This window comes from Protopterus annectens, chromosome 1.part1 (assembly GCF_019279795.1).
Source record: "Protopterus annectens isolate FY-2018-M chromosome 1.part1, PAN1.0, whole genome shotgun sequence".
NCBI lineage: Eukaryota > Metazoa > Chordata > Ceratodontiformes > Protopteridae > Protopterus > Protopterus annectens.
In genome coordinates, this window is record NC_056726.1 from 1,414,567,961 (window position 1) to 1,414,583,293 (window position 15,333).

The 15,333-nt window shown below is 39.4% G+C and overlaps 1 protein-coding gene across 1 annotated transcript; it reads right to left on the reverse strand.

The window, feature by feature from the left end:
* Window positions 1–223: 223 nt before the first annotated feature.
* LOC122816316 (cyclic GMP-AMP synthase-like) lies at window positions 224–1,681 on the reverse strand. The gene has a single exon (XM_044089050.1). It carries the CDS (start codon window positions 1,670–1,672, stop codon window positions 254–256), a length of 1,419 nt encoding a protein of 472 aa, XP_043944985.1. The 5' UTR covers window positions 1,673–1,681; the 3' UTR covers window positions 224–253.
* Window positions 1,682–15,333: the final 13,652 nt, after the last annotated feature.

Sequence of the window (15,333 nt, forward strand, 5' to 3'; positions counted from 1 at the left end):
AACCTGCCATAGCTAGCGACTGACTCTCCATGTTTTCAAATGGAAGCTTCCTGAAGAACTGTCCTAAAGCCAAATGCCAGAGTTTATCACTCATTACTTTGTACTACTACGTAATTAAATGAGAGTGGCCTTTATCTAAACATTTATTTCTCTTATTTGAAATCCTACTGACTATTCATAGTCAATGTTATTTACAGCTCAGCACTCTAATGGGGTTGCTATATCTTCTGCCTCATCTTGTAATGATAATGTTTTATATTGATGCACATAGTTTTCCTACAGTGTTGTCAAGGTTATATTTTAGGTGTTCAAGTTGCATACACACCTGTTTTAAGGTAGATGGGTGCATATCACTGAACAAATTACATTCATTTTCATACTGGAGAACATGCTTTGGGACATCTTTGCCCCTCAATAACAAATGTTTGTTCCCTATGAAGAAATGTGGAAGAATTTTGCTTCTTAAATTTCTAACTAAATTATCAATTAATTCCAGGACTCTCTGGTCTAGTTTTTCATGTTGCCAATCATATAAGGATTTCTTCTGCAACATGTGAAGCCATACTGTTTTCAAATGATAAGAGCTTAAATTAGCAGACCACTGCAGTGGTGGTGTACTTTGTTTCAAATGCTTCACAATCTGCAGAGTTTTCTGATGACAAGCGTTTATTGGTAAATGACTACTAATGTTTTCCAGAATTTTTTTTTCTTGAACAGAAAATGACATCCTCCATAACTTGTCCTTTAAAGGATGTTGACATTCAGTAATACCTCCATATGTCTTTGCAACCAGATAAATACCGCAAACATATATTGCTGGAACCAAGTCAACAGAAATTTCTGGAATCCCACTCTTCCTTATTTTCATAGTGCGAGCAGGTCCTTTTTCTGAAAATCTGACCTCCAAACTGATTTCAGGGAGGCTTCTGACTGCTCTGTCAGCAAGGGACTGAAACCATCTACGAACAGCTAATGACTGAAGATGCCAATCACTACAGAATTTCTTTTTAAAATCCACTGGCTTTTGGTAGATTGATCGAGCTTGTAATTCAAGTATTGGTACTAAACAAAACATTGCAGGTATGCCATGGGTCTTAGAGCTAAAATGAAATCGATATAGTTCTGGTGGTGACAGAGGGATTAAAAAGTCAAACTCAATATCAGGTTTGACTTTCAGTCCTTCAAATGAGCTGCCAGCCCTGATAAAATCACTGTCTATTATAAGATCACCTGATAAAATCTCTTTTTTCATCTGTGTAATTAATTTCCTCACTGTATTCTCTGCTATCATTGTGTATTGTTTCATTTCATATTTAGAAAATGTGATTTTGTTTGCTAAGGTATGATATGCTGACTTTGTTTTCTTATGTGCACCCTGGGGATTAATCAATTGTTTTTGTTGTGAACAATACTGACAATGGCGTCCCTTTTGTCCATTAGAAAAACCAATAAGCCGTTTTTGAGGTTGACTACATTGTCTTTGACCTATTTTGTGTGCACCATTAAAATTAATGTGCTGTTTTCCAGGAAGACTATGACTTTGACCTGCTCTCTCTTGAACTGCTGCAAGTTTATATGCATATCTGTTAAAAAGACACATTAAAATATAAAAGATGAAGATATCCACAGTCAGGATTAAAAAATATACTATATACTCTTCCATTGGCATCATTTGTCTGAAACTGAGTTTATGTCTTCAGTATGTTTTCCCTTATAGGATTGTATAGTTTTAAACAGTCGTTTTACGTGGTAAGTAACTGTGGAGAAAGATCCTGATCCTAGAATATCACGGTAGCTAAGACTAAAACTTTGTCTTCTTTTCCAAGCCGAGATATTGTGAAAAATGGTGGTGTGAAGACATCTGAAAGAAAAAGATAAAAATTGTATCAGTATTTTCAAACTCTTTAACTAATACTATTTATCTATGTGTCTGTCTTTCTATCTACTATCCAACTCTCTGCAATGAATGCTTTATGTTTTCATTTTCCAAAATGTATGCTTTATCTTTTAACTTTTGAAAATTATTTATTGAAAAATTTTAGGTGAAAGGGGACATAAGAAAGATGCAGGAGTGTTTTTCCACAGAATGTGCAATGTGATGAGACAATAATAAATATTTCTGAACTCTCTATGTATTCTTATCTTAAATCTGACTAAAGCAGTGAAACACTGACTGCTGTTTTTATCTTTATGAGAAGGAAAGTCTCCTTAAGTTGAACACTTGTTTTTTTTCCAGATACATGCTATGAAAAATTGAATTTTTATTTTTCTTTCTCTTGGGCATTCAATAAACTCTGTAGGCTCAATGCAAAGCCTACATGGAGTTTATGTGTTTGCTGAATGAGCAATAGTGCTAATTACAAATGCATGCTGCACACTGCAGTTAAACATTAACAAGCATGGTTTTGCATGTAAAGCAACACAGACAGCCACAGAAATGTAAAGCAAGCAAACTAGGTCTGCAGGATTTGGCGGAACGCCACAATGATTACCGGGGTTATCAATAAAGCAATGTGTATAGTTCCAACACATTACATGAAAGTATATATGGTGCAGAATATTGTGAAAACCTGTTTCAGGCATACTGAATAAAAGTTGTGTAAATGACCAGTAAGGGTACATAGACTGCATTATAACAAAATGGTGAGTGGAAGTATGTGTATTGAAAAGGATCATGCAGATGAACTGTAGAAAGGAACACAGGGGAAGAGGACAGATGAAACATCGTAATATACAGCAAATGAGGGGATGTCAATGAAGACAGTGGTAGCATTAACACTAATCACATGTCGATATGATACAGTATGGACTGCACAGTTATTGTATATTATGTGACTGTCGCACAAGGTGACATGTCAATGGAGAAGATTCCTTCTTGATATAAGCATCCTGACATGAACAAAGGAGAAGACATATATCAGGGAAGGTATATACAATAGGGGTTAGGTGCATATTATGAAGCTGTGCAAAATGAGTTGCCTGAATATGAATGTAATATTAGCACAGGTCTCAACCAAGTGGGATACACAGTAACAGGCTAATGAATAACAGTAGACAGAAGCACGAATAGTCTTGGACAGTATCAGAATAATACCACCATTAATCCCATGTCTTTGGCATAACATATGTGACTTTTAGTGATCATAGATGGTTCTGCAAGAACACACTTGTACAACTATTATGATTTGTCAGCAATCTATGAGGGAAATCAAGCATACTTTCCTCAAACTTTAACATCTCCTGGAGGTGGTAGAAGGGACACTGTTGCACCTGTATGTGAGATTATGACCAATCCTGGCTAGTTGACAGGTGTGCATGGCATATATATATATATATATATATATATATATATATATATATATATAATAGGTTCATAGGTTGGTACTAGGCTATCGGCCCTAGGGCCTATGCAAGCCTAGTCATAACAATTCCCTGGATATTTCTTCCAACAATATTTACTACTCTGGACCCCTGTCTAGCAGGGCGACTGACATGATTCCCGGGGTGAATTTCCTATCCCCCATCCAATCTTCAAGGTTCCTTTTGAAGAGGGCCAATGAGGTGCTCTGCTTGACATGTATGGGCAGTCTATTCCAGAGTATGGGGAGTCTCTGGGTCAGGAACCTATCCCTCCAGCATGTTTTGCTCATTGTGATGACAAGGTTTAGATCCCTGGAGCGTGTGACTCTGAGGGATTGGGATTTCTTTAAGTGGAGCATGTCCAACAGCTCAGGGTTTGACATGGCCTTGTATGTTATGCAGAGATCGCCTCTGAGTAGATGATATGCCACAGAGTATAGCTGAAGTTTTTTTTAGGCGGTCAGCATATGGAATCTGCTTTAGGCCTGTGATTCTTTTAGTGAGGTATTTCTGTGGCCTTTCCAGCTGTTGCAGATGTCTTGTGAAGTACATACCAAACGGGGCATTATACTCTATAATGGGTCTAATGAGGGATGAGTACAGTGGGACAATGATCTCCTTTTTTCTGGATGAAAAGCCCTTAGTGATGAGGTGTGCCACATAGAAGGATTTCCGGACTGTTGTGGCAATGTGGTTATCAAAAGTGAGACCACTGTCCACCTGTGTCCCTAAGTCTCTCATCACACTTTTGATGTTTAGTGTCCTGCCACCTATGTGGTAATTCATGGGTACATGTTTTTTTTCAAAGGGGATAACTATACATTTCTTGGCATTAAGCTTGAGCCCATGGCTCTGGCACCAGGCATATGTTTCTGTAAGGCCCTTTTATAGAATATCCACATCATTTGGGATTCAATAATGCCTCCCAGTTTGCAGTTATCTGCAAACTTTGTTAGCCAGATTCCCTTAGTGCTGGCCTGTACATCAGAGAAGTAGATGCCAAACAAGAGTGGTCCCAGGACTGAAGCCTGAGGTACTCCACTTGTCACTTATCTGGAGCTGGATTTGGAGTCAGCTACTTTTACAGTCTGGGTTCTGTCAGTAAGCCAGTTGGCAACCCATCGAGTGACGTAGGGATTTATGCCCAGCTTAGTATGTTTATCTATGATTCCATAGTGGGGGATGGTGTTGAACGCCTTGATGAGGTCCAGATAGGCTGTGTGGACTGCCTTACCCTCATCCACAACTTTGGATACTGATTTGAAGAAGTCAGTCACATTCAGGAGACAAGATCGGCCCTTCACAAACCCAAGCTGGGTGGAGTCCAGTGTTTGAAGGTTGCCAATGTCTTTGTTTATAAGTTCCATGATAATGCGTAACATGCCCTTGCAGATCAGGATTGTCAGACTGATGGGACGGTAGTTCCCGGGATCCAAGGTGGATCCCCCCTTGTGGAGTGGGATAACTGTAGCTGTGCACCACTCAGTGGACACGAAGCCTGAGGTGAGTCTATGATTAAACATGACACTTAAGTGAGGTGCCAGTTCATTTTGTAGTTCATGTAGTACACAGCCTGGGATGTCATCTGGTCCCATGGATGCTGTATTCTTAGCTTTGGAGAGTGTGGTTTCTACCTGTGTGGCCGTGATTACTGGAATTTGGAGATCTTTTGGTATTGAGATGGGACCTTTAGGGGGTGAGAGGGGGGTGAAGTTGGCACTAAATCGATCTGCCAGGATATTGGCAATATCCTTGGGATCAGTATATTTAATGCCATTCTGTTGTAGCTCAGAGCAGATCTGAGCATTGCCATTTAGATTCTTGACATAACTATAGAATGCCTTGTGGTTGTCTGGAATCTTTGGCAATTTTATTTTTGTAACTAGCTTTTGAGGATTTTATGAGGGATCTCAGCTTCTTACTGAGGCTGGTGAGGGAGTTTTTTGAATCTTGGGATTTTCCTCTTTTCTGCAACAGTTTCTTCCTTCTGTTGTACAGTTTGTTTATAGCAGGGGACCACCAGATTGGCTTCCTTTTTTTGAGAAGAGCATCTTGGTTCTATTTGAGATGGCACAATTCATGTATGAGTGGATGTGCTCGTACAGTGCCTTAGTGTAGGATTCCACAGTCGAACTTTCAGATCCCGTCTGCATGGGTGTCATGAAGTTTGTCACTTCTAACTTCAGTAGCATGAAGTTGGCTTTGGAGAAGTTTTTTTAAGGAGGTTTCCTTACGGGGGGTGGGATGTGGGCTATATATATATATATATATATATATATATATATATATACACACATACATATACATATACATATATCACTTCTGTGGCTCTGCTCGACAGGGGCACAGGAAAATAAATTTCTTGGGTGGCGAAAGCCAGGGTACATTTTTTGGCTAGGCTTGTATGGGCCCTAGGGCCGATAGCCTAGTACTTACCTATGAACCTATGAACCTATATATGGTGCAATACACACTGCCATGAATGTAACTCATGCCATCAATGTTGTCAATTAACTATGTATGTACTGTTTGCATCGCAGGAACACGTATCACACATGCATGTTCTATAGGTGTTCCACACCATCAAACACGAATGTTTATGCAACAAAAGGAATACTGAGGTATAAGATGTGTGGGAGCTTAGTGTGCTAAATGTAGTACACTTGAGTAACTCATCCCTGGAAGATGTTTTGTGATGTACATGGAAAGGGTGCATTGTACTCAGTTATTGGTGTGATGAGGGCTGAAAACTATAGAACTATAATGCCCTTTGATATGGATGTCCCACACATACTCTGGAGTTGTGTTACATACAAGGCAGTAATCACCATTGTGGCCTCATGCCAGTGGATGTTCCATATACCATCTACCTGAGAACACAGGTCACATACCATTTGGTGTGCTCATCGGGGTGGACTGTCTATATTATAATTAGGACATGTATTTGCTTTTATAACATAACAAATCCCCCTATGATTTTTGTTCATCTCCTGTGGCAGCAATCCTTTGTGTGTGTTGATACTATGTCTGTTATACTAATATTACACTTAGATTCAGTGATTGTCCACAATCTGCAGTCCTCCACAAAGCTGTTTGGACAAAGGATGATTAAGTCATTCTTGATGTCTGAAACTTAAATAATAACAGGAATGGGTATAGTAGAACCGTGAGGTGAGGATCTGATCACTGGACTATGGATATAGGTCACTTCACACACTTCAGCACATTTATCTGTCATGTATGTGATCCAGTAGTGTACCAACTTGGTGATATATCTGTTTATGGCCACTTGTGAGGGTGTCTTAGTAAAACCTCAGTGTGGATTTGTGTCAAATGCCTTGGACAGCTCAAGTTAGCCAGGATGATAGTGTTACCATCATGCATGCTGTTGTTGACCTTATTGAGGATATCTAACATATGTAACAGACATGATGTAGCCTGAAGAATTCAACATATGTTTTGCACACAGTCAGGATGTTATCGGTGTCCATTTAAAAAAGGTCCATGATTACTTGTTGGTCTACCTCACAGATGAAGAGAGTCAGGATGTGTCTATACATGCATGTATCAGGTGATGTTCCCTCCCAGTCAGAAGGATGCATATTGTTGTACACCCTTCTATATAGGAACATATTCTAACTGGAGACTGTGTTGAAGTAAGGATCGAACTATGTCTGGTAGGTCCATGTTTTGAGTCATGCTATAGGCAACCTATGATGTTGTCATTGCCCCCTGATTTTGTGTAACAGAGCACACAGATGTGCTGCCCTCCTTAGAACAGAAACTGAATAATGTTTGCATATATACTTTGGCTGATGGCCAGTTGCAACAGGGGGTGATGTGTGAGACAAACTGTCAGCTAGTGGATTGTCTGTTTCATCTGGTTGGCTATGACTGGTGGCATCCACATGCAAATCTGTACTTAGTTTTGTATTCTAATTAACATTTCAAATTTATTGGAATAAATGATTTGTGAAAAGACCTATAAATACAGCCTTGGTCATTCATCATATTCCACACACTGGTGCTATGTACACAGTCATACAACTGTACCAATGTTGTGTACTTACATCAGTTGCACAACATATGCCTGTTTGTGTTTCATGGGAAGCATTTGAGCACCCTGATGCCATATCAGGACACATTACAGATCAGTTATTTGTGGCTCATGCAGAACATTTCCTGACACAAATGCTAATAGTCACAATGGTGCAGCTGACCACCTCAATAATCCTTGTGTGTGGCAACACAACTGCACAAACTTCACGACACCCTTGCAGATGGACAATGGAGGTACGACTGCTGAATCCTAAACAAATGTACTTTATAAGCATTTACACAAGTGCATGGATTGTGCTATCCCTAACAAAACCACAATGCTATCCTCCAAAAAAAGGAAGCCAATCTGGTGGTCTTCTGCCATAAACAAACTCTACAACAGAAGAAAGAAACTGTTGCAAAAAAGAGTAAAATCCTATGATTGAAGGAACTCCCTGATCAGCCTCAGTAAGAAGCTGAGGTCCCTCATAAAATACTCCAAAGCTAATTATGAAAACAAAATCACCACTGATTCTAAGGACAACCACAAAGCATTCTATAGCTATATCAAGAATCTCAATGGCAACACTCAGATCTGCTCTGAGTTACAGCACAATGGCACTAAATATACAGAACCAACTGATATTGCCAACATCCTAGCAGACAGGTTCAGTGCTAACTTTACCCCCCACCCCCTAAAAGGCCCATCTCTATACCGTAAGAATGCAAAGTTCCTGTAATCATGGCTGCACAGGTAAAAACCTCACTCTCCAGAGCCAAGAACACAGCATCCATGGGACCTGACAACATCCCAGACTGCCTTCTACACAAACTACAGAATGAACTGGCACCCCACCTAAGTACCATGTTCAGTCATAGCCTCACCTCAGGCTTGGTGCAAATTGAATGGCGCACCGTGACGGTTATCCCACTCCACAAGGGGGGAGCCATGACAGACCCCGGGAACTACTGCCCCATTAGCCTGATGAGCCTGGTCTGCAAGGCCATGGAACGTATCATCATGGAACGCATAAACAAAGACATTGGAGATCTCCAAACTCTGGACCCCACACAGTTTAGGTTTGTAAAAGGCAGATCATGTCTCCTAAACCTGATAGACTTCTTTGACGTAGTCACCAAAGCCATAGATGAGGGCAAGGTGGTTCACACAGCCTATCTAGATCTCGCCAAGGTGTTCAACACCATCCTCCACTCTGGAATTATAAACTCACTAAACTAGGCATAAATCCCTATGTCACAAGATGGGTTGAGAAATGGCTTACTGACAGAACCCACACTGTGAAAGCAGCAGACTCCAAATCAGACTTCAGACCAGTGGCAAGTGGAGTACCACAGGGTTCAGTCCTGGGTCCTCTTCTGTTTGGTATCTACTTCTCTGAAGTACAGGCTAACACAGAAGGTCTTTGGCTAACTAAGTTCGCAGATGACTGCAAACTAGCAGACATAATCGAAACTCCTAATGATGTGGACATCCTACAAAAGGGCCTCACTGAGACAGATGCTTGGTGTCAAAGCCATGGCCTCACGCTCAGTGCCAAAAAGTGCATTGTCATCCCCTTTGGTAAAAACTCTGTACCCATGAACTACCACATAGGCGGTAGTCTACTTAACACTGAAAGTGTGATAAGAGACCTTGGGACACAGGTGGACAGTAGTCTCTCCTTTGATAATCACTTTGCCACAGTGGTCAGGAAATCCTTCTATGTGGCACACCTCATCACAAAAGGTTTCTCATCTAGAAAAAAAGAGGTCATTGTTCACCTCTACTCATCAATCATTAGACCTAATATAGAGTAGAACTCCCCTTTTGGTATGTACCTCACAAGACATCTAGAACAACTGGAAATGATGCAAAAATACCTCACAAAGAGGATTACTGGCCTCAAAAAGATGCCCCATGCAGACCGTCTAAAAAAACTCCAGCTTTACTCCATCACATATCGCCTACTCAGAGGCAATCTGTGCCTAACATACAAAGCTATGTCAATCCCAGAGCTGTTGGACATGCTCCACTTAAGAAAATCCCAATCCATCTGAGCTACATGCTCTAGGGACCTAAACCTTGTCACCACAATAAACAGAACATGCTGGAGGGATAGATTCCTGTCCCAGAGACTTCCCATACTCTGGAACAGACTACCTATCTATATCTAACAGAGCTCCTCATTAGCACTCTTCAAGAAAAATCTTGATGATCATATGGGTAATAGGAAATTCACCCCGGGGATCACTTCTGTGGCTCTGCTTGACAAGGGCACAGGAAAATAATTTTCTTGGGTGGCGAAAGCCAGGGTAGCGTTTTGGCTAGGTTTATATAGGCCCTAGGGCCAATAGCCTAGTACTTACCTATGAACCTATGAACATACAATGACATCCACATGGTTGCAATTGTATCAAAACATGTGATACATCAGTTGTGTATATCCCAGCATAACAGCATGTGTATGAGACAAGACTTGTATGCCCAGGTAATCAATACAAACCTATATTGGTCTGTATCACAGAGCATTTAATGATGGTATACAAACACATGCCACACTGGAAGTGTTACTGTGATGGTGGAATGTAAACTGTATACACAGTTTAGCTGCTCCCCTACAACAACACGTGTCCTAATATGCCAGCATTATACATACAAGTGTATCATACCCTGTCACCAGTTCGCAAGGGGCATATTACTACAGTCATTGTAGAAGGAGCATGTAATGCAATGGCACCAATGGCCATTACTACATTAGCTCACATCACAGATTGTAATACCCTCTTGTAGCCATACTATAAATACACACCACAATATAGCACGTCAATGACAGTAACACTGACATGTCAACTGTTGATAGGGTCATAGGACATTATTAAGCTGATGGCCAACATCACATGAAATCCTAGACTTTATTATATCATGTAAACAAGATCCCTATATCTATATTATTGAATATAGTAAGATTAATGTGTGTATATTTGTTGGATTGCATTACATTCTGCCACTGTCCATATGGGACATGTGCACCACACCATAACAGAATTTGTGATCGCACATGCATTGTTTTGTTGATGGCTTGCAGAGGCTCATTGAAGGACTCTGCTTTATGATGTGTGTATGCATATTTAACATGAGGACATCCTCCACTCCTCTGCAGGAAGGATGTCATGTGGCCAGAGGAAAAAAGAGGATGCATGGGGCTACATGAAAGTTACTGCAACTAGTAGTGAAATGAAAAGCTATTCCTAAGATTATGCAATGGTCAAAATGTACCACCAACCACACAGACAGCAGTAGACTGAGCCTGATTTGAACATTATGCATCTGTAGGCATAATATGTGAATGCTATGCAATGTTGCAGCAGCAATACCACATATGTCTGACTGTAACACTGTCACATTGCACTTTAGGGAGTATGGTAGCATCATTGTATACTGAGAAGAACATGATGAGAGAAGTGTAGGGAATGGATGTGGAATCACATCCCTGTGTAAAATTGTCTCAAAAATGATAGTTGTATGTATAGACATGCAAGTTGCCTGCTGTCAGATTATGTCTGCTGTCAGTTTAGAACACCTATATGTGTAGTTAAAGTAGTTTGCAAAAGCAGTAGTTAATGTTACTGCCTCAGCACAGGTTTGTCTTGAATACTGTCAGAGTGCATGTTACACAGGATGACAAAATCACTGAATGCTACAAACAGATGTTCAGATGTTCAGAGAAGGGTTGGATATAGCTATGGACTCACGTATCATTCTAAAATTGTCACCAGTGATTCTTAAATGCCCACACACTTGACTGTAATGAGAAGAAAGCCCCTAGTTATTTGCAGAGCACAATACTTACATAAAGCAAGTGCCACAGTGCAAGTCTTGCTTTTATAGTGTTGGACAACACTTTATAAGTGACGACATCAGGAGAGTCTGGTGAGATGAAGATGGTAATAGCTGTGTCCTACATGCTGGTATAAAATGGTTTCTTAAATGTCACCCAAGTGAACATCCACACACCAGCTGACCACAATGAGAACATAACACCTACCTATTTACAGAGCACAGTACTTAGCACAAGTGCCACAGCATGAGTCTGGATTTTATAGTGTCAGAGAATACTTTATAGCTAATGACATCAACAGAGTCTGGTGAGAAGAAGCTGGTAATGGCAGCATCTCACATGCTGGTGTAAAATGGTCTCTTGAATGTCAACCAACTGAAACACATACTCACACACCAGTTGACTGCAGTGTGAACAGAACCCCTACATAACTAAATACACTGATTAGAGAACTCTGTATTTAAAGAAAGCACCACAGTGCAAGTCTGACTTTTGCAATGCTACAGGACAATTTATAGTGAATGAAATCATCATTGGATGTTTGAGAGATGATGTTGTGAGGCCTGAATTAAATGGATGTGTAGGCACGTAGAAATGTCAAAATATTGGTACTCCATGAGATTTTACTGATGACTGCAGGATACACAGTTATGCTCTTCTGACTAGACAGACACACAACAGTTGACTGTGGTGAAGTTAGATCCCCTACCTAAGTATGCCAGCTAAAGAACTCAGTACTTAACACAAGCACAATGGCACAAGTCTGAGTTTACAATCCTCCAGAACAATTTATAGTGGATGATATCATCATTGAATGTTTGAGTGAATATGTTGGGAGGTCTGCATGAAATAGATGGATAGCCATGTACGACTGACAAAATATTAAATATCTGCATCAGACTGATGAGTGTGCAAAGCCTAGTATTTGCTGTCGTGTTTCCAATGTGCAAGTATACTTTAAGATACAACTTTACAAACTATATGCAATCAGCTGTCCACAATACTATAAGTATTGGAAAATCTGAATGTGTATTGTCATTATAAAGCTTTAGTGATATGTAGGAAAGCATTTTTATTTATTTCTGTATTGTAGCTGATATATTTGGGAACAAATAATGAGTGACCAAGCTTCAAGTGCATGGGTGCAGGTAATGCATGACTACATTGTAAATATGTGTTCTTTCCTTTAAAAGTACCTTCCCTTTGGTTGTGAGTTTACATGTATTGTCATGGGATGAAGACTCAAATGGGCAATAAACATAGGTAATATGTGCTAATGTACACTTTCCGAGCTCACCAAGCAGCTGGTTTGTGCGATCCGCGGCAAAGTGTTAGCTCATGCAAGATACACATTTATACTCATTTCTACATTTGAACATAGTTAAGCAATGAACAAACTTGAGCATCTGCTTCACTGATAACATTATGAGAGCTCTATTGCTTTGCTTACCTCCGTGCAAGCATGTTAAATGGAAAGGCATGGCAGTCAGCACTGTCAATAGTAGTGAGTGTAAGACACACACCTGTTGCTTTGCTAACTCTGTGACATGACATTTATTGTATTTATCCATTTCCCATGTTTGAGCTGTACTGCGCACCATGCAAATATTGATATTAAAAAAATAAATAAACATTACAAAATAAATATAAGTACACTTTGAAGATTTTTACACAAGTTTGGATTTGAACTGTCACATCAATGAACCTACAAAACACAGTAAGGGTGTTTTATCCCTCTTTGCCGCAGAAACAGCTTTACAGGAGGAATGAAAATTACTGTGCATACAAGCCAGTCCCAAATCATCCACGATATTAGCAAAACATATGACACTTGTACACTCTCAGTTGTTTGTACATGAGTTAATCTTAGATGTGGTGCAATGAGTGATCACATAACCATTTTTGACTATTTTTCACAGTAATGCAGCTCTGTCTTACCTTTGTATGGTGTTCATTCTTCTCTTATCTGAGCAGTAATCTGAGACATGCAGTGTGTATAGCATTTTGCATCGTGGTCCTTCAAATGTATGAGAAAATTAAATGGCAAGAATGTACAGTTTTTCAACAAAGGTAGAGGAGTTTGGATACTACTGAAGAGAAAATGAGAAATATGTGTTGCTTACTTACACTTAAAACCTTGATACAATAACTTCTATACCTTGTAGGTGTAACCTGGGTTACACACCCACTGCAGGTAAGGGAGTCCAGACTGCTGTTGTGTTTTCCTTCTCCCTATCAGTAACCAGTCATAGTTGCAATCCATTAGCAACAAAAAAACTGAGGGAGTGCCTCCACTATGTTTACATCTGCGACACAGAGCCAGGATTTTGGGATTCAGCAATTCTACTGAGTTCACACCTCATCTGCATCTTCACTGTATTCACAGGTCTGAATCTACACTATATAAATGTAACTGTGTAGCTAGAGCACCTGAAGGTGAGAAGAGTTGTGTATGCAGATAACACAGTAGATGACTGCTATTACTTTGGATTTATCTGCACAGACGACTACTGACCTTGATAAGGTATGGTTGAAATTTTCAGTTACATACTGGATTTGTTCACATGTAACTCGGAAATATTTTCATGTATATGTGTATATATATATATATATATATATATATATATATATATATATATATATATATATATATATATATATATATAGATATATATATATATATGTACATATATATATTTATATATATATATATATATATATATATATATATATATGCATTAACAAATGCAACATTTATCTGCATGCACTTCTTAGAAGTTAACTGATGGCACAGACATTTTTGTCAGGGCATATAACTTTCTCAGATATACAGCCTTATTACCTTTCATCACAAGTGTTAACTATTACAACTGTTTCTCTTTACACTCTTCTGTGTTATTTCATTGAAGTGTAACTGTCCTATATTGTCAATGACACAGGAGTGTTAGCCTTCTAGGATGGCCCATAGACACCTCTAGGGGAATGCTGGGCACGGGTAGAGGTGAATGCCAATTGCATAAAGATAGATTTTCTGTGGTAAATGTGTTGTACACAGTTTTGGGACAGTTTGAAAACACATAACAATTGACTGTTGTGTTATTCCTTGTTTGGAACAAAATGTTATTTGCCTGTTATTTTGGTGGCGGGGGAGGCAAGTTCCATTTCTGTGTGACCACAAACAAAACATTTTTTAAAGAGGTTTGCTTTGCTATTGTTAGTCCTTGTTTTGATCAAACTTTGGTTTGTGTATGACTGTGATATGTTACAGAAAATTATGTATATATATTTTTAAGGGCATTCTTCTTTCAGAGTGTCCTTTGCATCCAGTCACACAGACACAACAGGTGTGTGCAACCAATTGTTTACTTCTTCATTTTCCGTGCATGCAGAATTTGAATGCTGGAAGACATTTGGACTGGGAATCATGAATGGACAACTGAGAGGTAGCTGTGTGTGTTCTTAAATGTTTAACAGGTAGGTGTGTGTGTGTGTGTGTGTGTGTGTGTGTGTGTGTGTGTGTGTGTGTGTGTGTGTGTGTGTGTGTGTGTGTGTGTGTGCAAAGAGGGAAGTAGGTGTGTGTAAGTGTGTGTCATATCTTTCACCTGTACAAATTCTCATTTTTGCCTTACATTTTTGGTCTGACCTCATAAATATTGTGTTTTTTGACAAATCTCCGGGATGATCTAAATATTATTAAAGTCATTAAATAATGGAAGGTAGGGTGCACATTGCTCTCAACTGTCCAGATTCTCAACTCATATTTATGGTCTGTTTCTCATAAAATTTAAGTTTTCTGGAAAATCACTGAGGATTGAAGTCAGAAAATAACGGCAGACATTTGATTTTTCTGACTTCATATCCTTTAGAAAATGCATGTGAATGTAAAACCTGTTATTCTATCAACTTTCCAAGTTTGTAAAAGCAATATTTAAAAAGCGTCTCTAATTTGGGGTCTTTGTCTCTCCCATAATTTGTTGCCTTGTACAGATTTCTTGCTCTAAGTGGTTGTGAAATATGGTGTGTGTGTGTGTGTGTGTGTGTGTGTGTGTGTGTGTGTGTGTGTGTGTGTGTGTGTGTGAGTGTGCAAAGAGAGAGG